Genomic DNA, 27,301 nt, shown 5'->3' on the forward strand with positions numbered 1-27,301 from the left:
ACACTACACAAAATTATACTTAGGTCTTTCTGTTTTTTCTTTCAAAAGCCTTTGTTTCAGCTCTATCAAGTCTCTCTTGGGATCAGTCTTAAGAAGCAGCTTCACTCCCACAATAAGTATACATCTATATCTGCCTTCCATGATGACATAAAGTTATGGTGTAAGTTCAGAGAAGCCAGGGAGTTGCCAGTAAAAATTAATTTGGCCACCATTTCAGATAGCAACACCACATGCAACCCTCTCTGGGGATTAGTTTAGATTCCAGTCTCAGCAGAGAATTGGATGCACAAACTTTTTTGAACTGTGGACTGGGCAGCTTCAAGACAGCTTAAGTCACAATAATTACAGGTCTAGCTAACAAAATGCCAGATGGCTAATGACCTTTGCCATTTGTAAATATTTTTAATTGAGGCTGGAGCATAATTATTCCCATTGTGTTTGCTAGTTTATGGGCCCAGGCAGTTATGGCCCTTTGTTGTCATTCCCAGATTGCTGAGGCTTGAAAAGAAGCACTTATTTATTTGAATAGCTTAATTTGATCAATACCCAAGCTGCTGATTTTCAAAATGTAGTGGCAGATGACAGGGTTTCTAGGGAAAACAGCTGTTGGTTTTACTATAGTTGATGGCCAGTCTTTTCCTTCCACAATAGCAGGCATGGATTTGAAGACTTTGCCTGTAGCTCATTTGTGTTGTACGGAGGGGAGCTGCCTGGCCAAGATATAAAAGGACTGACACTGATCTACTGGCCACATAGTGGTAGGGGGGCTGAAACTCTCGACTGCCTCAAAGAATTATTATAGGAATTAAAAAGAGCCAAGATACTGCCTTACTTCATTTCTTTTTCAATAAAAATGCCATTTTGAACCTGCACTAAATTACTGTCATGATAAGTTGGTAATTGATGGAAGATGCCACCAATTTCTCCCACAGCCTGTCTTTGGGGATTGAATTAAAAGCTGTCTTGATGAATGAATGCAATGTAAAACATACCCAAAAATAGTTGATATATTTTTCTACTAGGACAACATGTTGGTCAAGTGTGGATTGACCTTCCCCAAATCTTTCTGTTAAGACACTGTCCCTCATCAACCAGTCAACTCTTTTCCAGGGCAGTGCCTAGAGTACAACCCATATGCTCAACAGAGTAATCAGCCAGAAATTTACCAGATTTATTCATTATCTGAACTATTTTCAGCAATTTGCAATACTGACTCCTTTCGTTAAGAATGATTTGACACAGGCAAAGCCATTGGTAGCTAGGGGGCAATGCCCTTAGCTTTCCCTCTTGTCACTCTATACTTATACCTTAAGCACATCATTTGATTCCTAAAATTAAATTTTAAAAATCCCCAAAGCATGTGTGAAATTACATCATTTTGATTGTTTAGTTTTACAATTAAGCCAAAAAAAAAAAAAATACAACCAAACCAGCAGCAAGAATCTGGGCAACTCCTCCCACCCCCACCAGCCTCTGGAAATTAATGGAACAGGATACCTTCCAGGTAGCATAACAATATACTTTATCCTAATTTTAACGTTTCCAGTCTTCTGGAGTTCACCACTATCTTGCTATTTGATATACAGTTTTATAGCTGCCATAACAGAAAATATAACCTGACTCAGTAAACATCCAGCTTCAATCTGGCTAGAAAACATAACTTAGTTTACATTTTAAATATGCAAAAAATATGGAAAACACTTACAGGGATTCCCTGAATTCCTATATCACCTGGAGGTCCTGGTTTTCCTGGTTCACCCTGAAAGAAAATATTTGTATTTCAGATGAAGCCTGAAGAAATCCTTGTGGGGATCAAGCCATCTGCCTATATGGTATGCAGAGATATACAGTAAGAATATAAATAAGTTTCCCACCCTTGGCAAACACCATCCCTGCCACATACCACTGAGCAAATGTGGCATTGAGCAAATGATCCAGTTAGAGTAAATCACCAATATTCACCCAAGAAGTGAGGACCTAACAGGTAGACATCATCCTGCTGGAACAGGCCATCTAGCACACCTTTCTGTTTTCACAGCAGGCAGGAAGTTGCCTCTGGAAAGTTCTCATTCAAGACATGTGGACTCCCTACAGTTTGCACCAACACCTGGTAATCTGATCTTTATTCAGTGCTTGTAATCTACCAAACCATCATTTTAAGACAGCGATAAAGACATTATAAAAATTAGTATGCATAGATATTATTTGTTTAATATGTAACTAATATGCATATTAAATACTAACTAAGAGATACCTGTATCTAAACTATGTAGAAGGTATCTATACTACTTTTCATGAATAGGAGGACAAGCAGAAGAGACATGTGCACTGGGCAACTCACTAAATATCTTGCTTTGCCTCATCTCCCTGGTGAAGGAGTAGCCAGACACATCTCTTGCACTGCATCTGTGGCAATCTCTAGGACTTGCACTGGCATGGATCCTCCATGAACTCCTTGGGAGCAAGCCCTTTGTACACACCTTAAAAGAAGGGAGAGCTACCTTGACTGACTGAGCCCAAGAAATAGGTGTTTCCCCATTGCAGGAAATAAATGTTTGCAGGGAATTAATTAAAGAGATAAATGGAGAGAAGTGAACTTGTGCTGGAAACACCATTAATATATGTAGGACTCAAATGATACTGATCTTCTTTTGACTGTTGTGTTGGTATATATGAAGATCCCCTGTTAGTCACACCAAAGTAACATCAGTTTCAACATTTGTCCTAACTCAGGTCTGGCTTTGAGCAACTGGGTCATGCACAGACAATGCCTTTTCCTTGCATTTTGTATACAGAACCATTTCTTATTTGGAAGAATATCCACTTCTGCCCAGAGTAGTTCCATTCAGCCATAATGGCTGGTAGGCATTTATAGTTCTGTCTTCCATGAATTGGCAAATCTCCTCTGAAAGCCATCTATATCTGTGGCCGTCAGCATTCTGTATATTCTGGTATGCATGTATTTGATTTATATCTTCTCACTTGACTGTTGGAGGAGATTAATCACAAGAGGAGCTCCTCTGGAGACTTTTCAGCAGTTCATTGGGTGATACAATCCCTTTGATTGTGATAGGATACTGTGATTAATTTATGATTGGTTGAAATTAATAACCATTACTATGGATATTTTAATTTTAAATAAATTAACTTTTGGTTTACCAAGGACATTTTACTTTATGGTTTGTTATTTTCCTGGGAGCCATTCTGCAATACAGCAGCATACATGACAGGCAGACAGACAGGGGGGTTAAGACGGATGAATCAATAAAATGCAGAATACTTAAAAAAAATAAAACTAATGTGAAAACTAGTTACCAAGTTCAAAAAAACTCAATGTCTTAAGGTAGCGTATCAGGTTTAAACTGAATTAATTTCTTTTGATTTCTATTTCTTTTTTTCCTACAGTATTCAGCCCACACTGGCCTAAATACAGCGAGTTGTAATATGAAAATTGAAAGCAAGTTCTGCTGCTTAATAAGCGTTGTATGATAAAATCGCATTTGCGATCACAGATTGTTGCATTCCTTTCCTTATTTCATCTCTGTAAATATGGAAGGTGTAGAAATGCCATTTGAGAATGGTCCTCACAATGCTGCAGCAAATGCTGGTCATTTTTTGAAGCAGTTATTTGGAATTTGTGAGCCAGGGTCTTCCCCATTCGGTCCTTAGTTGGTGATACTCAGCTTATTTAGTATTCTATCTGCACCATTTTCAGCTAAATGCAACCATTTCTACCTGTTGTTTGTCTTCAGTATCCAGTATTTGGGTATATATATTCTCTGAATATAGGAGGTGCTTTTGGAGGAAGGGGGGTGCCTTCGAGTCAGTCTTGACTCCTGGTGACTGCCTGGACAAGTCCCTGCAGTTTTCTTGGCAAGATTCTGGAAGTGGTTTGGCACTGCCTGCTTCCCAGGGCTGAGAGAGACGGACTGGCCCAAGGTCACAAGCTGGCTTCGTGCCCAAGGCTGGACTAGAACTCTCAGTCTCCCGCTTTCTAGCCTGGTGCCTTAACAGCTACACCAAACTGGCTGTCTGAACGTAGGAGTATAAACTACTTAATTCTTACAGCTAATAAAGGAAGTTCTGCCACGAGGAGCTGGTGCGAGTAAAGAAAGAACAGCTTTGGATGGGTGGACCTAAGGAAAAGTAGAGTGCGCCTACAGTCACTTGCGTGTAGCACTCTCAGCTTCTGGAGGCACCCACCATTGTTATAGCCTTTCAGTCTGGAGGCTGCACTCTGCTAATAATAACTGAGACTCCTGTTCGTTACTAATTTGCCTAATTGCACTTCTTCTCCGTAATATTTTTCTAGTCCCCACTCGGCTATGTTAAATTAGAACAGATACATTCACTTTATTTTAACTTTAAATACCTTTGCTCCTGGCATGGCAGGTATCCCTTCACGGCCATCAACTCCAGGTAAGCCCTGGAGGAAGAAATAGCATTGTATTTCACACAGTGGCATCACATAAGTCACACCTGTTTCACAACTTTTGCCGGTCTTGTAAGGAAACTTAAACATGTTGGAAACATAAATGATAAATGCCACTATACATAGGAATCATGGTATACATACAGTTTCTCCTTTTGGCCCAGGAAGACCAGTAATTCCTCTAATGCCTTGTGGACCCTAAAAATAAGAGAGAATTAAAAAAAAAAAAAAGTATGTCAGAAGTGTGACAGGCATATCAGTCGATATGAATAACGCAAGGCAAATGACTCATCTCTGGGTGGGCTGGGGATCAGCATGACCTTCCATCATTTATTTTTGCTTTCCAAGTTATTTTTTCCTGCAGTTTTCAGTATGTAGTGGCCTAATTTCATCAGAGAGTAAGTTATGTTCAAAAGCAATAGACTTACTTACACTTAGTTACGTGGAATTTAGGCCATTATATGAAGTAAACTCTGCACCACTGCTTAGGTGTAAACCCCATGGGACATATTTGGACTTGCATTCCAATAAACATGCCTGGTCTTAGCTGGCAATCTGGATATATTCCTACTTTTATCAATTATTATAATGCTATAAAAACTCACCCTCTCTCCTTCCGGGCCTGTTTCTCCTAGTGAACCTCTTTGTCCCTGATCACCCTAGAGAGGAATGTAGATATTGATTAGCAATCTCTGAGAAATTCCTTGTAATAAGTACACCAAGTCACAGGAGTGATTGCTAGCTACAGGCAATGCACATTTACTCCAATTGTAGCTTCCCACATTAGGAATCTCCCACATGTCTTGCTCGCCCTGGAGCAAATACGTCCCACTAATTATTTTTCTAGATTATGGACACACAACACCATGGTCACCTTGCCCACAAAGACAAATATTATCCATCTTTCCTTGTTCTGCTCCAAAAGTGATATTTTTCCACTCCTGTCAGCCTGCTTTAAATTGTTCTGAGGCCAAAAAGCCACCTTTTCCCACTTCTTTTGCCAACCCAGGAGGGAGAAGAGAAGGGAAAACAGATCTTTGGTGTGCCAGTTCTGTGGCCCCAAAGGGACCCATGTCCCCCAACAGAAGAGTTGTTTTCCCTGATTGCTTGCAGAACCCAGAAAGTACAGCCGCCCCTCCCCAGCTTACATGCTGCAGCACTGAAGTGTTAGGGCACTTGCTGTAGTGTATGGAAAATTAGTGGATAAGGTGCTTGTTTGTTTGTTTTCAGTGAAAATTGATATAAAGGTGGTTTGGTTTTTTTTAATGTGAGGGTGAAGGCAATCAGTTTAATTCTATCCTGAGGTTATCAGCAGTCTAAAAGTCTTTGGGATTAGACAGATTAACTCACAGCTGCCCCTGGAAGACCTTGAGGACCAGGCTCTCCATCAAAACCACGAGCACCCTATATTGTGAAGACCGAGAGAGAGAAATATGATACAGGATTATTACAATACAAAGATCTCCAAATATTCTGCTTACTTAGCAATTTCAGTAAGGACAAACCCAGCTTTGTATTTGTCAAGACTTGGTTCCTATACCCCATTCCATTCCCTTTGAAGAGTAGAACACGGATTATGTGTAGTTGAAGTGGGTGTATCGTTTTACACAGGTTCTCCCTCTTCTTGAAGTGGCACTTCCAATCGATAGTGGTGAGAGAGGATAGATCTGTCCAGAAACCTCTACATTGTGATATGTTCAGGGATCCCTCCTTTCCATACTTCTTTTCAACAACTACATGAAACTTCTTGGAGAAGTCATTCATCAGCATGGAGTTTGGTATCTTCAATATGCTGATGATACCCAGCTATATTGCAATGGAAGTGTTGCAATGGAAATACTGACCCCATGCTTGAAGGCTGTCAGGGTCTGGGTGGGGAGGAACAAACTCAGACTGAATCTCTCTAAGATGGAGTAGCTCTAGGTTTATGGTCTAAGAATTTCAGGGAAATACTACCTTTGTGAAAGGTCGGGGTTGAACCCCCATACTTAGAAATGATCTGCAATTTGGACATACAAATTAATAAAAATTTATCTATCATCTATCTATCTATCATCTATCTATCTATCATCTATCTCAGACATAGAGCTCTTGTTTGAAGAGCAGGTGGCACCTGTGGCTAGGAGGGCTTTTGCAAAGTTACTTCTGTATACCAGTTGTGACCATTTTTGGATTGGGATGCCCTGATCATGGTCACTGATGCTCTAAGCACCTCCCAGTTGGATTTCTGTAATGTGTTCTACAAGAGGATGCCCTTGAAGAAAATCTAGAAGCCCAAGCAGTGATGTGTGTTCCCCAATATAATTGGGTGACCCCTCTGCCTTGGGTGCGCCACTGGTTGCCACTAAGCTTCTGGCTATGATTCAAAGTGCAGGCTGTCATCTTTAAGGCTTTACATGGTTCAAGCCCTGGATATCCAAGAAACTGCCTCTTCTGGCATTCATATACACCTCCAACCAGATCTCATATGGTCAACTATTCCAGGCCCTATCCCTTCAAGACAGTCATCTCACAGGGCCTTGAAAGTTGCCTTTTTTCATCACCCCCATTCTTTGGAACTCCCAAAGGAGCTTCAGTCCTCTACCAGAGGCCTGGGAGTTTGAGGGTTCTGTGGAGTACCTTAGCTGTTCCTAGCACTACACTCTCGTGGACAGACAGGTCTGATGTTGTCCTCGGGATATATTGGAGCTACTCTCCCAGCTTAGGAGTCACAGTCCCGAGTGCTCCTACCACCACTGGGACCACTTTGGTCTTTACTTTCCACATCCTCTCTTGTTCTTCTTTCAGGCCCTGGTACTTCTCCAGCTTCTCATACTCTTTCTTCCTGATGCTGCTGTCACTGGGCACTGCTACATGCAACCACCGCTGTCTTCTGGTCCATGTCTACTACCATGATGTCTGGTTGATTGGCCAGCACCCACTTGTCCATCTGGATCTGGAAGTCCCACAGGATCTTAGCCCTGTTATTCTTCATGACCTTCTGTGGAATCTCCCATCTGGACTTGGGAGGGTCTAGCCCATACACTGTGCAGATGTTCCTGTACACAATGCCAGTTACTTGGTTGTGCCGTTCAGTGTGTGCTGTTCCTACCTGCATCTTACACCCTGCCACTATGTGTCGGATTGTCTCTGAGGCCTCTCTGCCCAGTCTGACCCTTGGGTCCTGTCTAGTGTGGTACACCCCTGCTTCTGTTGCTTAGTGCCTGTTCTTGTGCTGCTATGATCAGTGCCTCAGTGTTGTCTTTTAGTCCAGCCATTTCCAGCCACTGGTAGGATTTCCCAATATCAGCCACCTCAGCTATCTGTCGAAAGAATTTTCACCATGTTCATATGAAAGAATGTTCCCACATAGCAATTCTTCTATAAATCAAGGCACCTCTTAGTCAATCAATATTACCAAACAATTTGAAATCACAAAGGTATCATTGCTGTTACTTACTTTATCACCTTTGGGGCCCATTATGCCAATGAATCCTCTTAACCCTTGAGGTCCCTGAAATGCAAAAGGTTTTGCAAACGTGAATGTCATGTACCTGACTGATCACATACATGCTTACTTTCCTTGGATAAACAAAAGGATTAAAGCCTTTTCTTCTCTTTCCGTCCTTATGAGAAAAACTGTTTCTACTTTAAAGATTTTCTTCTTATTAATTTTTTTAAAAATCCCAAAGTCCTAAGTATTGTACTTTTTTCTGTCTCCAGCTGTATGAAATCAGAACATCCAAAATAATGAACTGTGACTCCTCTTCTGTGAAATCAGCTCCCCCCCAAAATAAAATCACCTTCCTTTTTGCAACTATTCAGAAGATTGTGAAAAGTTGGTTATACCTAGAATGTATGGAGATGCAGCTAATGACATGTTGTTACTTTAATTTTATGTCATGTATTAATATTAGATGCACTGTATAATTTATTGTCTATCATTTGTGCAATCTGCTTAGATTTGCTTTTGACTGATGTGGTGTGAAAGTGCTTGCACTTAAGAAAAAGTATAAAGAAACACACATCAAGCCATACTTCGGTACTATGGGAAGAAGACTGGGGCTCAGGCAGTCCTGCCTCTCACATCATCCAGACTTCAGATTCCTTATTTCTCTTGTGAATGACATTCCCATTTATTGTCCTTTCTGTCTGGTTGAAGACAGGCAACAAATTAAGCAACTGGTTTCAATCCACTTACTGGGCTCAGTAAAAAGATAGTCTTCCTTGAGTCAATGTGGACATGTGGACACAGCCATATTGTTTTCTTGGCCACAATTACTAAGTAGGTTGCTCCTGTCTTCTTCTAAAGTGTTAGGATATTTCTGACTTCTACAGCCATGGGATTTCCTTTTGGTCTCCTATCCACATACTATGCAGACCTACTGTAAATCTTACCCTTAAATCCCTGATTCTCCTACAGTCCTATCTTTGAAAGGGCTTTTCAGTGAAAAGTGTCAATATTTCAATGTGCAGAAGAAAAATACAGTTAAATTCTAGTTTCAATTAGCTCAGTGGGGGAAAAAATGACTCACATTAGTTTCATCGTGATAAACAGTCATGACAACTTAGTTAGATCAGGAACTTATAATGATGAACAGATGGATGGATATTGGTTTCACTTACTTTCTTACATTTCACCATATTTACTCATTGATGAAAAGCAACTAAAAAGTTAATTAAAAAGGAAATACTTTACCGGAGGGCCCTGATCTCCGATGTCACCTATTCGTCCTTCTTCGCCTTCTTCTCCCTAAAAAATATAGAAAGCACAACAAGTTAGTTAATAATACATTCTAAAAATTAGCATACATAATTTATTCTGTTTCCCTCAATATTATGTATTGTGTTATTTATGTATTTCCCACATCCTTAAGTCTGGAGGCAGCATACATTAAGTAGGGCTGTCTTATTTGGGAAAGACTTTAGCAAAGAGATTGAAAGCTGATAGTATACAATATCACACTAAATCATTATTTGTTTCAGCCATGGTTTATTGAACAAACCATATGCTAAACCATAAACTACAGTTTACAAATCACAAAATTTGTTCACATGTCATAGAAAGCCAAAACAAAACAAAGCACATTATTTTTAGTGTTTATGTGTCACAGACCTATGATACAGAGAACCATCAATAGTTGTTTTAACTAAGTCCTTTGAAAACAGTGGAGAAATCATTCTAAGAAGACCATTACTAATCCTTTCTTAAATACACACCGAAGTTAAACATTCTTCCCCCATCAACCATCACTATTCCAGTTTATCTGCGTGCATTGACATTCTACTTCCTCTTACCTTATAGCCTTGCTTTCCTGGTTCACCACCCTCACCTTTTGCTCCTTTGTGGCCCTAAAATATAAGCCAAAGATATTTTCACTGATGCTAAATATGTCACCTGAAACATTGCCTATAAAAAAATTGGCTTGGGTGTCTCAGCTATGTGAAACCAGAGTTGTTTTCCCAGTCTGATGTCCTGCAGATGTTATGGACCTCAACACTGAGAATGCCTTAACCCGGGATCATATCAGCTGGGAATGATGTGTGGTATAACTTAATGTATCTGGAGGATATGAGGTGGAGACGTTGGAATTAGAACATTTAAACCAGGGTTCTCCAAAGTGGTCAATATCAACCCCCAGGAGTCGATGGGATTATCCATTGTTGTTGTTGTTGTTGCTGTTATTCATAGTACTATTAGCTAAAGTAGTATTTATTAAACTATTTTCATATAATAAATGTTTGGGGGTTGATGTACAATCTGAAACTTCATGAAGGGATCAATGAGCTGAAGAGTTTGGGGACCTCTGGTTTAAACAATCACTGTGTCCTTTGTTGTAATTTTGAGGATAGTGTAAGAAACATATTTTTACAATTTTGAATGAAAATCTCCCTTACGGTTTTTTTTTTCTTTTTCAAATGAGCTAGGAATTTATACTGTTTTTGTTTACTCGTGTGTTTACATAACACCATGTGCTTCCATACAGTTGCATAGCAAACATACACTCAAGAGGTCAGGTATCGTGCCCTAAAGGACTTACAGGCTAAAGTTCACAACGGAAGAAGCAAAGAGGGAAGGGACTGAATTCACTATTTTGGCTTCTTAGAAATGGATTTCATTTCCATGCCGTTCCTATATGCAAGGGCTTATTTTGATGGCTGGTATTCCAACGTGTAGGTTACAAAGGACATAGTACTCTAACCCTAATTCCACATTGTTATGCTCCTGCTGTAACAGCTCTTGCGACTTATCAAAATCCAGTCAATATCCAGTCTTATTTAGAACATATTACTCCCACCCCTTCTCTTACCTTCATGCCCATCATGCCAGCAGGTCCTGGATGGCCAGGTGTGCAAGCATTTGGACACTGAAAAAAGAAGCAATGAGTTAAGTTAATAAGGAGGAATTTTGCTTAGGGAAAAGCTGTTTATTAATTTAATTTGATTTGATTTGCTATGGCTGCCCACTCTAAAAGATTCTGGGCAGTTTACAAAATCCACATACACATACAATCCCCACCTCCTACCCAAGTAAAACAGTTAAAACAGTTAAAACCCACATAAACAGGCAGCCTGCACTAAAAGAACTAAATGGCCAATGGTACAAACAGTACAAAAATATGACATCCCCCACCCCCAATAAAATACAACCACATTAACCCCAGCCCTGGGAACAGATCCAGGTCTTAAGGGCTTTCCAGAACCCTAGGAGAGTGGGTATCATCCATATCTCTTATCTTCAAAAAGGAAGATAAATATCTTACCAGTGGATCTCCACCATGAAGGCCAATTGTTCCCTGAAGTAGATTAGCAAGAAGTTTAAAATGGAGATAGCCATGAATATTGTCAAATATTGAGTTGAACTTGCATTAATAAGGCTGATGCGACAAACAGATCTATAAATGCAGTAAAGGAGCCTTTTGTGAGGGCAAAGTATGCCTTCTACCACCAGCAGAGGACAGATCTACATTCACAGACAGATCCAACACTGAAAAATGTAGGACCTCTTTCCTAATTATATAATTAGACTGTGCCTTTGGAATCTTTTCAACTCAGGGATGCATTTTCCATTCATACTGGGCCTCTGCTATATAGAAGAAGCAGATTCCTGGCTTTTTGTCTTCTTTCTACACAAATGGGACCAACTCTGAACATGGGCAGCCTTCATACATGTGCCCTTCTATTCAGAAGGTATGAATTAGTACTGTATTAGATCAACTGACACCTTTTAAGGAATGCCACAGCAAAATGTATCTAAAATAGGGCACAAAGGGTGTGGTTCAGAGGGCTCAGGAAGCATTTTTTGTGGCCTGCCTACCACCATCCATTGGCATGGATGGTGTCAGGCCCAACCCAACAACAATGGTGAAACAGTCCAGTTGAGTTCAGTTCCTTTATTTGCTTACACTTAAAGACAGAATCTTGCCAGACTAAATCTATACTACTGCAACTAGTGGATATACCCTGGGAGATTCTAGGGAGTGGCTATCCTGAAGCTTTTACACTTCCCACACCCCAGCTCCAGACTGTGTTGCCTTTTGTCTCTTTTCCCCTCCTGAAATGCACCCCCTCCTTCTTGATAGTCTTGCTCTCTGCTGCAATCCACCACAGATGGGCCATAATTTTGAAGCTTTTCTCATTTTCTCCCATTTGGGGTAGTGAAAAGGCAGACATCATTTCATTAAGACTTATAGGGGCTTAAAACTGTGGTATTGTCTCCCCAATGAATCCTGACCCTACCCACTTTGGGAATGGAACACTTGACATGCTATGCAAAGCTTGGTGCATCCCTTATGCTGACTAGAATAGAATTTCTCCAACTGTGGAGCACTAGAGTTCTGCAAAAATGTAATGGAGTTCTGTGAAAGTCTAACGGAGAAAAAAATAAAAAAGCACAGCCAGGGTGTCTATGGCAATCAAAGTACTGAAGAAAGGGTGGGGCTTGTTAACTGCCATTCAGAAGTCTGCCCCCCCCCCCCGCTTCCAGGGGCATTTGTGGTCATGACAACTCACTGCTTTGGCTCTTGATCAAGGGTTCCTGGAATGTTATTTTTACCAAGAAATTCCACAGCCAAAAATATTTGAAATCCCCTCTTTGAGAATATTGCACAAATTGTTCAAACAGCCTTCCAGCTGGAAGGATGCTTTGAATGAACTGGGGAAGGAGGACATACTTTGAGACACTTCTCATTTTAATATCTTCAGTATTAATACTGCAAACTTACCCTTGGACCTGGAGGTCCTGGCACTCCTGGGGGGCCTCTCTTTCCAGGATCACCCTAAACAGTGCCAGAAGAGCATAAAAACAAGATTCAAAATATATATCCAAGCCTCTTACAAGAAAGGATAAAGCAAACCAAATAAACCCTACACTGGATACATCAACAACCCAAAATGTTCAAGGATAAGAAAAATTCTGATGGCACAGAATTAGAAAAGAGCTGTAAATGACAGGAGAAAAAGAGATTCAAACCATTCATACCTTTTATTTCTTTTACCTCTCAAGTGATGTAGAAAGTTGATCACATACAAATGGATTCCTACGTGAACTCTCTTAAAATACGCACCTTTAATTATTGAAGTGCATAGATAAAGACAGGAAAATCAATTATTCAAAAGAAATGGACATTTCAGAATGGGCAGATTAATTTATGGAGCTTTGGAAGACTTCATTTACTGCAGTCCCCAATAAATAAATATTATACATCATTTGTACATGCATTTGTTATTTGGGGGGGGGGGGAAAGCTGAACTTAATTAGACTCATTTTTTAATCTGCATCAGTTGGAATGATAATGTTTTATCATATGATTTGTTAATATATGTTATCCATATGAGCAGTCATAGGAATGACTATTTGTAAAGTAATTTGTAAAGTAATATTCCCACATGGGACTCCACCACTTGAGAGAATGCTAACCAATCTAACCAACTCTGTATTCAGCGGACTTCCAAAAAATGCTACTTATAGGAATTAGGAAGAGCTTCTAATGTAATTAAGTAGAATATAACAAACATAACAAGAGCTGTGTAGGCTTAAACCAAGGGTCTGTTTAGTCCACAGAGGACTAATGGGCTAAACAGAAAGTATAAATCTACCCTTAGACATTGCAATAATATTGGTGACATCCTATTGCAGAGATCCATGCCTATAGTGGGTTTCCCCAGTCTGTGACCTCTGTGCTGGTTGGAAATTCTGGCCACAGCTAAATGTCTGAAAATTACCAAGTTGGGGACAACTAGTACATATTCACAGCTGAAATAATTTGTCAAAGAGAGACCTAAATGGTAGATCCATGTGATAATTTTAGTGTGTTTAAGCACTTATAGGTGTGTTTGTAAGTGATCAATGTGTCAGTCATTTCTGAGGGACATCCTTTCTAAAAAGATGGTACAAACATTTAACTAGCAGGCAAATATTAATCAATGATTTAATGGAATATGAAACAAAGTACTCACAGGTGGCCCAACTCTTCCCACTTCTCCAGGCAGTCCTCCTATACCAGGAGGACCCTGCATTGAAAAAAGATAGGAACTAATTAGAGTTCTCATAACAAGGGTTAGCATCTTTCTTGTAATTGCTTTATTATTATTACTATTGTTTTTAATCCCTCAAGAGCTGCAGAAGATATAACCTTGGGTGGGGGTGCACAGTAGTGATTTTAAAAAGGCAAAATATCTGACTTAACTCTCAGTTCAAGAGACCTTTTTTGCATCTAAAAATGCCCAAAGTGGGGGGGGGGGGAAACGCCCAACGTTTGGGAGTATTGCTTTTTTAAAGAGCGAAATGGGTGTCTTAAACTTGGGCAAGGCTTAAGGCATTATTTCATCTCTTTAAAAAACACCCTCCCCAAATATGCAAAAAGCTTGAACCATAAAAAGAATGCAGGGGGGTTGCATGCGACCCAAGGGCTGACCACCCCTACTTTGAAAGCCAGCCTAGTGCAAGGAATGAATGGGTTTTTCTTAAACAGAAGAGTTTAATAATACCCCATTTGACCCAACTTAGTGTATTCCAGAGAGGTTCCATGACAACCCTCATCCTTTCTAGCTGGCATGGCCATTGGCTGTATGAGCTGAGGGTGATGAGGTTTGTAATCCCACCCATCTGCAAAACACCAGGCTGCGACAGCCAATCCAAAGGTAGAAATAACACTAAAAAATATGACTGTAGTTTAAAAAACCTCTTGTAATATTTTGTCTGGCAGTGCATTTAATTATTGATGGTTGATTACATTCTACTTGAGAGTCAGTTGAGCGTACAGTAGTGGTTAAAGACACCAGGCTAGAACCTGAGAAACTGTGATTCTAGTTCTGCCTTAGGCATAAAGCCAGCTGGATACCTTTGACCCTGTCACTTTTTCTCAGCCCTGGCAAGAAAGCAATGGCCAACCACTTCTGGAAATGTTGCCAAGAAAACTGCAGGGGCTTGTTGAGACCGTTGCAGGGTGTTAAGACTGATTTGAAGGCACAAAAAGAGGGAAAAAAATCTACTTACAGGAGGTCCAGGAATGCCCTTTCCCTAAAAGAGAGAAAACAAAGTTTTCTAATTATTATTTTTTTGTATATTTAGTTTTCAGTTCAAACTAACTGCAGAAATATTCAGAATGGAAGAACAACCATCAACATTTTTATTTAAAGAATATTGTTTTCATCTCTCCAGTTTGTTGAGTTAGCAAAGAATTTCAAGCAATTTTAACAAATTATCTTCGAGACGGATGTTGAATGTTACGCTTTAGAACAGACAAAGCAGTTTTCTTGCTTGATTAATCTTTGTTTAAAAATGCAACACATTTTAAAAGCTTCACTGCTATTGCTGCACTATCCTAGAAAATGAACACAGACATATTTTTCTATGGAGAAAAATAAGGAGAAAGCTTATTCTGGATTGTTTCAACATTTTTTTTCAAAAGGCAAAAATCTGCTCTGTTTATCCAGAGGAGGGAGGCTAGACAAGATGTCCTCCTATCTAAAGATGGAATGGAACCTAGTGCTGAAAGCAGTGTTGATTTCACAGTCAGTGTGAAATATCTCCTCTAATTCATTGTTGGAAGTAATGAGAACAACATTTTCCCATGCTTCTATTTTTTTCAGAAGCAAAGCTTTCAACCAGTCTGTGCCAGAGGAACTGCTGATGGATATATTATTTTCCGTCTTGGTCCTAATAGTGCTACAGCCTGAACCCAATGGGCATTGCCATGCCCACAGCAGCATCCTATGCAAAGAGAACCAGTTCATTTGCAGTCTCCTCCTGCTGCTGCTGCCTGACTTTGTGGTACAGTACTGCTCTTACAAATGTTGACCATAATACCCTACTGGATGATCTGTGAGGGTTGGGGATTGGAAGCACTGTTTGGCAGAGGTTCTACTCCTGCCTGATCAGGTGGTTCCAGTCATTGTGTGTGTGTGGGGGGGGGAGGAATAGTCATGCCTTCTATCTGATGAAAGACCTGTCGGGGTTGAAACTGAAAAAAAATCAATCCATCAGCAGCTCCTCTGGGACAGACTGGTTCAAAGTTTCATTTTAATAAAGAAATGGAAGCATGGGAAATCTGTTTTAATTACTGTCAACAATGAATTAGAAGACATATCTAATGGTGTTCCTGATGGCATATCTCCTAAGAGAACACTGGTTGTGCAATGTCAACAACACCCTGACCTGGTGTAGGGTAGTGTTGTTCAACTGAGTATGCCAGCACACTGATCACACCTCACACCAAACTGACAGATTACTTCCCCCAGCTGAGCTACCTACCCACCTCGTGCAGTGAAAAGGGAGGACATCAAGCTTCAGAAACAGTGATTTTGGTTTTGTTCAACACAGTTACTGGAACAACAGTTTATAGTTTTTGGAACAGTATATTTTAAATGCCTTCAAGTTATATTTTATCTCCAGCAGCTTTTCTTTTTCTTTTTCCAGAGATTTCAAAGTAACATAGTTATAAAATTCAAGGTGACTTTCCTCAGTTCAGCCTTCTTAAATTGGCAGCTATTGCAAATATTCTGCACAGTTGTTAACCAAACAACCTACTGGGAAACCAGCCTCTTTGAGGGCTTTTTCATAAGTCTTCTTAGCCCTTTTATCAGAATATTATAATTCACTTTCATTGTAGATAATAACACTGTACTGAAGTTCTACTGATATTCCTATCTTTATTTCACAGCTACCACATGGTTTTTAAATATATCCACCGCTTTAATTTAATTAAGCTTTAGTTTAAAAAAAGAGAGAGCCCACAAACAAAAGCCCATAAGGATCGTTCCGATGTCATCCAGAACAGCTTTGACCAAGAGAGCTAAGATTGGTCTTTCCACCCTCTTTGCATATCTTATTTATTCCCATGCAGTGTTTAATGTTTTACTCCTTCCTTGTAAGGCATCTGTGACTTAAATGTTTATGGTAATAAATAGATTATGCAACATGAGGAAATGTGGACTTAGCTATGTTATCTGGGAAAGAAGCTAACTGTGATAAATGTACTATTGCATTTTTAAATGCAAATAGTTGCCACAAGAAAGCTAGAGTGAGATCAGAAGTGTGGCAGGGATGTTTGCAGGTGGGATGTAAAAAGTCAAAATATCCACATGATCGAAGCCCTGCCCTTTTTCTACACACATCACATGTATGATGCACATGTGTGTGATGCACATTTAAAAGACAGGGATTCAGTTGCATAATTGCAGCCACCATCTTGAAATCCCCCCCCCCCGCTCCATGCCCCTGCAGGTGGGGGGCACTTGTCATTATTTTAACAAAAATTCCACTTGAAGAGTTATTTGTATTGGAGGGTAACCCTCCCCTCAATAATTCTAACAGCGAAGGCCTTTTCCTTTCTAGATCTCCAACATTAGTAATTTCTTTTGAGCATCTTTTACAGGCAATTTTTAGATTTTATTTTATTCATTTATTATTTATTTATTAGAGCCAGTTTGGTCTAGTGGTTAAGGCTCCAGGCTAGAAGCCAGGAGACTATGAGTTCCAGTCCTGCCTCAGTCTTGGAAGCCGGCTGGGTGACTTTGATCAGTCACTCTCTCTCAGCCCACGTCAGGCTCAGGCGACAAGCTGGTCAGTAAATTCCTGACTCAATCAATGGATCAACATTAGATTGATCGGGGGGGGGGGGGGAGTGGACCCTGCACATGTGGGGAAAATGCTAGGAAGAAAAAAAATTATTTCAGAGACAATTTAACATGGGTCTCTTCAAGCCAGGAATCCTATTCTAGAACTGTCTTAATACATTTTAAATACATTTTCAACTAGTGCTTGCTGTACAGTTCCTTTGATTTTGTAAATGTGGTAAAATCCCTTTGGATTGGTTGAGCAATCAGAAGGCAGGAAGGCAGGAAGGAAGGATCCTGCAAAAGTCCTCCTTCAAATTTCAACACCTTCAACTGAGAAGACCCTGTTATCAAATCTTATTCACAGATGGGAACAGTTCCCTGCTAGAACTTCAGCTCTACTATCAACTCAAGGCTATTTTTCCAGTGTTAAGTTATATGAAGGCCACAAAACTAATATCCCCTACCAATTTCAGGACAGGAGTATACTTTTTGAGCTCTTCTATAGATGACCAGAAACTTCCTCTGGGTTTAGGGAAAACATGTTGTTGTTTTTAAAATATTGCTTTAATTTTTACAGAATAACTTAGGAAATATATTTCATAATACTAGTTGTTAAAAATCTACCATGTAAAATACCATGTAAAAATCAATGACTTACAGGAAGTCCACGGCCTCCAGGCAACCCCACTTCACCCTGAAAATCATAAATGTTACATCATTTCAAATATTTAAAACATTTATACAACAAGGGGTTGCTGTTGTTTGTTTGTTTTACTTTTTGTTTAGGGACAGGGCAGAGTACAAGAATTGATTTATGTCATTTTTAGATTTCTTAATAATAAAACCGTAACTGAGAGCCAGTTTGGTGTAGTGGTGAAGGTGCTGGCCTAGAAGCCAGGAGACTGTGTGCTCTAGTCCTACCTTAGGCATGAAAACCGGCTGGGGTGACCTGATCTTCCTTGCCCTTTTCTCCACCATTTCTGATGTTACTACAAGTTCTTTCATTTCAGCTTCATTTTTATTCTTATCTACCTCCTTTATCCAAGCTGCATTCTCGTTGTATTTCTTTGGGTTGTCCCTTAACCGCCCCAGAACTGCACTGTTTCTTCTTTGTCAGGTGTTCACTGGTTCATTGCCATCTCTCCATTGATGGACTGGTAGAAACATTTCTGATTCAACTGAAATTGGAGATTCTTCCCGTAGCATGCAATTTGAGCTTCATATCTGCTGATCTTTCTGGCTATAGCTGTTATTTGCTGCTTTATTATTTCCAGTGCTTCCATGATCTTCCTTGTTTCTAAGTGATATTTCTTGATCACGTATTCCTTGGTCTTTTGTTCTTCAGGTTCTTTTCTTTCATCTGTTCTGGCTTGCTTGTATCTGATCTTAGCATGCTGATGATATTATTATTATTATTATTATTATTATTATTATTATTATTCACCAGCTGACATGTATCTCTAATCCTATAATTAAGTAAAAGCATATGGGGATTGAAAAATGGGAAGGAAATCTAATGAAAGAGTATAATCTTACCTTTTGTCCTTTTGGACCGGCTGGACCTGGTGATCCATCAGGTCCTGTCAATCCCTTTTGAAATAAAATATTAACTTTTAGTGCAGTCATAGCAACCTTTTTAGTAGCTAAAAATATTGAAAAAAGAATGTGATGATCTGCTAGATATACTGTCTATTTCTCTCTGTATATGCTCACACACACATGCACACCCACACACACATGTACATCAAGAGTAGAATCCAAGACTTTCTATAGCTTCCAAAAGAGCAGTTTCTTCAATCCAATTTCAGGATTCAGATGCAGAAGCAACACCCTATATCCAATTTAAAGAGATCATGTGAAAGGCCTCCAGATAATAAATTGTTATTCAGAAAATGGAGATCTCTTCCCAGTCTGGCATTCAACTCAACAGGGAAAAGCATAAAACTTTGGGTTGGACTTTAGATACTGCTTTTTGGCCCAGAAAGAATGGGAAGAAGCAGCAGAAAGTGATCCGAGCATTCGAGAGCAGTGTTTTACTGGAGGACACTGCATTTTTTATCTGCCTGGTCAGCTTACTGTGGAGCCAAGATGAATTAGCAGCCCTCTGCCTCAAACCCTCTTCTATCAAACATGACCTACTTCTTTGTACAGCTGTAAAGCTAAATATTTTGGAAATTAAATGTACAGTGTAATATTTTGTATATGTTACAATATTGTTATAGGAAGGAAGGAAGGAAGGAAGGAAGGAAGGAAGGAAGGAAGGAAGGAAGGAAGGAAGGATGGAAGGAAGGAAGGAAGAAAGAAAGAAAGAAAGAAAGAAAGAAAGAAAGAAAGAAAGAAAGAAAGAAAGAAAGAAAGAAAGAAAGAAAGAAAGAAAGAAAGAAAGAAAGGTTTCTGCTCACTGATTCCATCAGGGGACATTACCAAAAATGAGAATTGCCGATAAGTTTAATACCATGAATAATCAAGAAAATGTTAACAAGGAAAGTCAAAGGTTGCAACTTAAGATCAATTTGCCAGTTATATTTTTAGACCCTATATGACTCCTACACATTCATCTACTGCTTTGTAAAAATTGGAATACATACTGCAAGCATTACTGTATGCCAGTGAAGTGTATTTTCTTTCTTCCCCAAATGTACCCAGTACATAGAATATAGTTGTCTATTTTTAGACAAAATGCTGGGAGGTGAACTTGAAGCAAGACTTGTTAAAAGCAGTTTTTCCCCCAGCTTTTCCTCTCAGAAATGTTGCTAGCAATTCCATAATTGCCAATGGGTAAAGAGAGGAACAGGAGAAGCAGGACAGAAGCACCATTAACCTAGCACAGCAGGCCACAGCTTGCTAAAGGACTCCAAACAAGTCACCAGGGCTTTCTGCTCCCTACACCAACGAAGCTTTGGTTGACCTACAGGATCCTGCTGTTATCTCAGCCAGGCAGTCCTTTAGAGCCACAGGAAAAAAAAATACACTTTAAAATCCCAGTCCCAACCCCTGCAGTGTTATACTGAGAGATCACAGGACAGCAGCCTTGACAGCCAGTTGAGCATCAGTGGTGGAGTTGCTTCCCTTCAGAAGGAGCCAGCTGGCAGCAGGGGGAAAAAGCTGGTGCCAGAACTGGCTCATTCCAGTCTCCTAACTTTGCTACTGAACTGGAAGAAGGCAGCTGCCTGGAGTTGAACAGACAGAGGTAGTGGGAAATGTAGGTATTTGTCATTTTTCTTCCTGTTTACTTTTATCCTTTTTACTCAGACGTTAATGCCCACGGACTCTGAAGCAAATTGCGGCAATTTAAGCAGCTTTTGGAATCCTGCTTTTTAGGCCTTTAGCTCTCTGCCTGGTTGTTAAAGAGATACAGCAGTGCATGAAATTCATTTCATTCGTACTTACTAGGACAAGCACGTATCCCCTACTGAGCATGGATAAATATTTCCCAAGGGCAGATGCTCACCTGGGATTATCAGGTGACATCCCTAGGTGATTTGGGACAGTTGGAGGGCATGAAAGTTCCCTTGAGCTAATTTGTTTCATTCTATATGCAGAGGATACATGTCAAAGCAGGTGCTCTTAAAGGTTATCAAATTGTGTCTATGTGTCTGTTTTGGGTACAATTCAGATATGGTATACAGGTAGTCCTCGACTTACAACCACAATAGGGACCAGAAAATTGGTTGTTAAGTGGTGCTGTTATTAAGCAAGACATCACGTGACTGCACCCAATTTTACATTTTTTGCAGCAGCAATTAAGTGAATCACATGGTAGTTAAGTGAATCATGAGGTTCCCATTGATTTTGCTTATCAGAAGCTGGCTGGGAAGGTCGCAAATAGTGATCACATGATCCCGGAATGCTGCAACCTTCATAAATACATGCTGGTTGCGAAGTGCCCAAATTTTGATCGTGTCACTGCAGGGACACTGCAATGGTCGTAAGTGTGAGGACTGATTGTAAGTCACTTTTTTCAGTGCCATCGTAACTTCAAACAGTCACCAAACAAATAGTAATGAGTCAAGGACTACCTGTAAATGTATACAGGCTTTTTTTCTCTGCCTGCTATTTTTAATATGAATTATATCAAACCAGGAGCATTTCTTGTAACATGAAACACTGAAGGATTGAAGATCTCTTGTCAAACAGAAACAAGTCTAAATTAAGCAAATAATTGCAGGAGACCTATATTCTTTCTCAGGATAAGCAGTTTTTACAAAAAGCTTGGGTGGAAGAGATTTATGTAAGTGGCAACTCTAAATTTAGAATGTTGCTTTTTTAGTTAGTAGACTATCCAAATAGATTGTTGAAGAAGAAATATCAGATGGAGAAGATCATTTTTTTATAGTCATTGTCAGATTGGGTGATCAGCATTATTCACTCTTAAATTTACATGCTCCAATCACAGACTAGCCAAAGCAAGTCCATAATTGTTTTCAACATGTGTATACTAAGTCAGTGGAGCATGTAGTAGTTGAAGGTGATTTGAATTAAATTTTGGGTCCTTGTTGGATCATAACACTCTGTCACCAAAATTACATTGTCAGATTTCTAACATATATCTAGATTATATGTCTGAATTTAATTTAGTCAATATTTGATATTGTTAATCCTTCACAAAAATGATGTGCTTTTAATTTCCTCTACACAGAGGCATAGGAGTCAATTCCTTACCATTATGACATCAGAATGACAAAATGTGCATCATGACATCATGTTGCAAGCTCTACTCTTTTCTACTTTTATTGCAATATCACATGCAAGTATGTAAAAAGTTGCATTGTGACATTACAATGTACATTTCATCATTTGTGCCACACCCCATAAATACCTGTGCACATAGAGACTGCTTTTGACTATATTATTTTATAATTTCCCATTCCTTGATAGTTTAAGCAATTGCTATAGACTGTACTATAATTTCAGATCATGCTCTTGTGAAATTTACTGTTCTATTGGATCAAAATTACATAATGTACATTTTTTGAGTAGTCCTTAAACGTATCTTTCTTTTATTAAAATGGTAGCTTTTTCATATTAAAGGAGACTTGGTAACATCATTATCTTTAGCATGGGAAACTGCTAAAGCATTTATTCTAAGTATTTGTGTGTACATTTCATGTAAAAGAAGCAACAGTTAGAGGAGAATTTGAAGAATTATTATCACTTTATACATTCCATCCATTGGTGGACTGATATATATTTTTTGTCTCTATTAAATATGAATTTAACAAATTTTATATTTCTAAAACAGAATTTCATTACATCGCAAATAGCAATGTTATTAGGAAAAAGGAAAAAAATCTGTTGAGAAGTTACTGGCTTCTAACAAGTTAATCAACTAATATTGTACCATCTATAATATTTAGGACATAAATGGGAGTGTTGTACAAATTCCAGACTCATTAATCAACAATTGTTGGGTGTTATTCTAAACTGCATAATACTCTTCATATACAGAATATGAGATTCTTTAAAAAAAAAAAAAAAAGGTGGGTTTACCAAATCTGCCACAGGATTAGTTCTGTTCATTTCTTAAATCATGGGTAATTATTAATGGTGTGACTTCTCCTTGATTCAAATAATGTCAAGGTAACACTATTGTCCTTTTCTTTTTAATTTGGCTATAGAAGCCATAGCATGCATAACTAGAAATTCTGAAAATATCAGTGGAAGTCCAGTAGGAGAAAACAGTATTTATTACATACTGATGATATTTTATGTTTTAAAAATAGACTAGAAGTCTCTCTCTGGATACTCTGTAAATCAGATCTGATGCTGATAGGTCACAATAACAACATAGAAAATATATTTCGTTTTCCTGGCATAAGAATTTTCAATAGTCCTTCTCAGCTGGAAAATTCGAATTTATCCACTGCTTTGAGGCAGCTGGAAGAAGTTTTAGAAAGATGGTGTAGAATTCTCTTTAGGATCATATAAATGTGATTAAGATGAATGTAACTCCAAGGCAAGGCAGTAATGGGGTACAACCTCAAAAACAACAGAATGATCTCAGTGCGAATCCAAGGCAAACCATTCAACATCACAGTAATCCAAGTCTATGCCCCAACCACTGATGCCGAAGAAGCTGAAGTTGACCGCTTCTATGAAGACCTACAACACCTTCTAGAACTAGCACCAAAAAAAGATGTCCTTTTCATCACAGGGGATTGGAATGCTAAAGTAGGAAGTCAAGGAGTAATCGGAATAACAGGCAAGTTTGGCCTTGGAGCACAAAATGAAGCAGGGCAAAGGCTAATAGAATTCTGTCAAGAGAACAAGCTAGTCATAGCAAATACTCTTTTCCAACAACACAAGAGACGACTCTACACACGGACATCACCAGATGGTCAATACCGAAACCAGATTGATTATATACTTTGCAGCCAAAGATGGAGAAGCTCTATACAGACAGCAAAAACAAGACCAGGAGCTGACTGTGGCTCAGATCATGAGCTTCTTACTGCAAAATTTAGGCTTAAATTGAAGAACATAGGGAAAACCACTAGACCACTCAGGTATGACTTAGATCATATTCCTTGTGAGTACACAGTGAAGGTGATGAATAGATTTAGAGGGTTAGATTTGGTAGACAGAGTGCCTGAAGAACTATGGACGGAGGTCTGTAACATTGTACAGGAGGCAGCAACTAAAACCACCCCAAGGAAAAAGAAATGCAAGAAAGCAAAATGGCTGTCTGATGAGGCATTACAAATAGCTGTGGAAAGAAGGAATGTGAAAAGCAAGGGTGAAAGGGAAAGATATAAGCAACTGAATGCAGATTTCCAGAGAATAGCAAGGAGAGATAAGAAGGCCTTCTTAAATGAACAATGCAAAGAAATCAAGGAAAACAATAGAATGGGGAAGACTAGAGATCTCTTCAAGAAAATTGGAGATATCAAAGGAACATTTTGTGCAAAGATGGGCATGATAAAGGACAAAAAAGGCAGGGACCTAACAGAAGCAGAAGAGATGAAGAAGAGGTGGCAAGAATACACAGAAGAATACAAGAAAGATCTTAGTCCCTGATGTCCACGCTGGTGTGGTCACTGACCTTGAGCCAGACATCCTAGAGTCCGAAGTCAAGTGGGCCTTAGAAAGCATTACTAACAACAAAGCCAGCGGAGATGACAATATTCCAGCTGAGCTATTTAAAATACTAAAAGATGATGCTGTTAAAGTGCTGCACTCAATATGTCAACAAATTTGGAAAACTCAAGAGTGGCCATGGGACTGGAAAAGGTCAGTTTACATTCCAATTCCAAAGAAGGGCAATGCCAAAGAATGCTCAAACTACCACACAATTGTGCTCATTTCACATGCTAGCAAGGTTATGCTCAAAATCCTACAAGCTAAGCTTCAGCAGTATGTGAACCGAGAACTACTGGATGTACAAGCTAGGTTTCGAAGAGGCAGAGGAACTAGAGATCAAATTGCCAACATTTGCTGGATCATGGAGAAAGCACAAGAGTTCCAGAAAAACATCTACTTCTGCATCATTGACTATGCAAAAGCCTTTGATTGTGTGGATCACAACAAACTGTGGCAAATTCTTAAAGAGATGGGGGTACCAGACCACCTTACCTGTCTCCTGAGAAATCTGTATGCCGGCCAAGAAGCAACAGTTAGAACTGGTCATGGAACAACTGATTGGTTCAAAATAGGGAAAGGAGTATGACAAGGCTGTATACTGTCCCCCTGCTTATTTAACTTATATGCAGAGTATATCATGAGAAATGCCGGGCTGGAAGAATCATAAACTGGAATTAAGATTGCAGGGAGAAATATCAACAACCTCAGATATGCAGACAATACCACCCTAATGGCAGTAAAGGTAGTAAAGTAAAGTAAAGTAAAGTAAAGTAAAGTAAAGTAAAGTAAAGTAAAGTAAAGTAAAGTAAAGTAAAGTAAAGTAAAGTAAAGTAAAGTAAAGTAAAGTAAAGTAAAGTAAAGTAAAGAAGAACTAAAGAGCCTCTTGATGAGGGTGAAAGAGGAGAGTGCAAAAGCTGGCTTGAAACTCAACATTAAAAAAACTAAGATCATGGCATCTGGATCCATCAATTCCTGGCAAATAGAAGGGGTAGAAATGGAAGCAGTAACAGACTTCATTTATTTGGGCTCCAAGATCACCGCAGACGGAGACTGCAGCCATGAAATTAAAAGACGCTTGCTCCTTGGGAGGAAAGCTATGGCAAACCTAGACAGCATAGCAGAGACATCACCTTGCCGACAAAGATCCGCATAATCAAAGCTATGGTTTTTCCAGTAGCAATGTATGGCTGCCAGAGCTGGACCATAAGGAAGACTGAGCGCTGAAGAATTGATGCCTTTGAATAGTTTCTCAGAAGCCTTCCTATATTTATTCCATTACATTATTTTAACAGACGGACCGGGTATTTAATACATTTCTTTGCAAGAACATCCTGTGAGATTCTCATTGCATAAATTATAATTACCCATTAAAAAAGTAGATTTAATTTTTCACATGTTCAGGTTTGTCAGTAGGCAATTATACTAGCTTTAGTCACTTCAAGAATTCACCCTCTCTTTCAGTTTAACAAAAATGATTATGTGACCCCAGTGAAGTACTAGGATCCCTGTTTCCATGAAGATCAACTTCAGTACCAGAAATAGTGTGGCAACACATATATGGAAGTAGTAAATCACATGTGTAATTCTGACCCATGCACTCATGGAAAGATTACACTATGAGATAATCCCAGCTTAAAAATGCCATCTGAAGCTGGGTGTAGGTATTTAAACTGGGCCTGTCACAATATTTTTACTTTACACCAACTTAGTTCTGAGGAATCAAAGTATTTTTAAAAATGAGCTTGATTTACTCCCAAGTGCTTCCTGGAAGCATTTTCAGCTTAAGCATCTGATGTTTGGTTTCTTTGGTCCAACTTCAACTGCTTCTTCTGAAGCTCATTCATTTATTTATTTGTACCACCACTCTCCACAAGGTCCCATAACACTGTTTCACAGCATTTAAATGTTTTAGAGAAACTATCTGTGACTCTAAAATCAGTAATCTGCCTTTAGAGGAACATGAAAGAAGTTGATATAATTGATATTAGTCATTTACATTATCATAGGAATAATGAACTCAAAAGTTCTGTCCTGGTAAACCAGTTGAGAATTGTATTAAAAACTATTTGACATGAATTTTGCATGATCTTAAAATGAGTTTATGACCAAACAAAAATCTGCTTCAAATTGATTACAATCAGCTGCTGCTGGCAATGGTTTGATCTTGTCCTATTATTCCTGCACATTGGGCTGGCATCAACAGGACTGTCCACTGTCATTTTTCTGGCTCAGTCACTGGAATGAATGAATGAACGAATGAACGAATGAATGTGTGTGTGTGTGTGTGCGTGTGTGTGTGTGGGGGGGTTGATTATATCCCTAGTATTTGTATGTATCAAAATATGAATTGAGGATTTTTCAAGCATGTGGGTTGGCTGCAACATTTTTTAACACAGGAAAGAGAAATGGATTTGCAGCAATGTATTTTTGGTGTGTTTGTGCTTGTTGACATTTGAATTAGTCTTTTTTGAATAATAGGGCAAGGAGGAAGGCTTTCCACCACAATAGTTGTACACTTGCTTTGCAATAAAATCTATCAAATAAATAGATTGGGAGGCTTTGGAACAAACATGAATAGGTTCAAGCTATACCACATGTGCTTATCGATGGAGGAAATGGCCGCCACTGTGTAATGTATATGTAAATAAACAAGCTTTGGTTAAGACCATCGAGTCCAGTGCCTAGAATGCCTTTCTCCTACTTGGTACCCTCCAAAGATGTTGCATGTTGGCTCACAGAACTGTCAGC

At 39.2% G+C, this 27,301-nt stretch overlaps 1 protein-coding gene across 1 annotated transcript in view; it reads right to left on the reverse strand.

Annotated features, from left to right (window-relative positions):
* COL9A1 (collagen type IX alpha 1 chain) overlaps positions 1–27,301 on the reverse strand; it is an 82,826-nt gene that overhangs the window by 34,974 nt on the left and 20,551 nt on the right. Inside the window, exons 9-23 of the mRNA XM_025171103.1 lie at positions 19,010–19,063; positions 18,132–18,167; positions 14,910–14,933; positions 13,871–13,924; positions 12,637–12,690; positions 11,176–11,208; positions 10,723–10,779; positions 9,710–9,763; positions 9,111–9,164; positions 7,872–7,925; positions 5,783–5,836; positions 5,038–5,091; positions 4,577–4,630; positions 4,373–4,426; positions 1,706–1,759 (exon numbers count right to left, since the gene is read on the reverse strand). Of these exons, the coding sequence (XP_025026871.1) occupies positions 1,706–1,759; positions 4,373–4,426; positions 4,577–4,630; positions 5,038–5,091; positions 5,783–5,836; positions 7,872–7,925; positions 9,111–9,164; positions 9,710–9,763; positions 10,723–10,779; positions 11,176–11,208; positions 12,637–12,690; positions 13,871–13,924; positions 14,910–14,933; positions 18,132–18,167; positions 19,010–19,063 (744 nt within the window). The remainder of the gene's footprint in view (positions 1–1,705; positions 1,760–4,372; positions 4,427–4,576; positions 4,631–5,037; positions 5,092–5,782; positions 5,837–7,871; positions 7,926–9,110; positions 9,165–9,709; positions 9,764–10,722; positions 10,780–11,175; positions 11,209–12,636; positions 12,691–13,870; positions 13,925–14,909; positions 14,934–18,131; positions 18,168–19,009; positions 19,064–27,301) is intronic.

The sequence above is a fragment of the Python bivittatus genome, unplaced genomic scaffold, assembly GCF_059951505.1.
Source record: "Python bivittatus isolate LINGU-HERP-01145 unplaced genomic scaffold, Pbiv_v1 ctg000020_np1212, whole genome shotgun sequence".
NCBI classification, from domain to species: Eukaryota; Metazoa; Chordata; class Lepidosauria; order Squamata; family Pythonidae; genus Python; species Python bivittatus.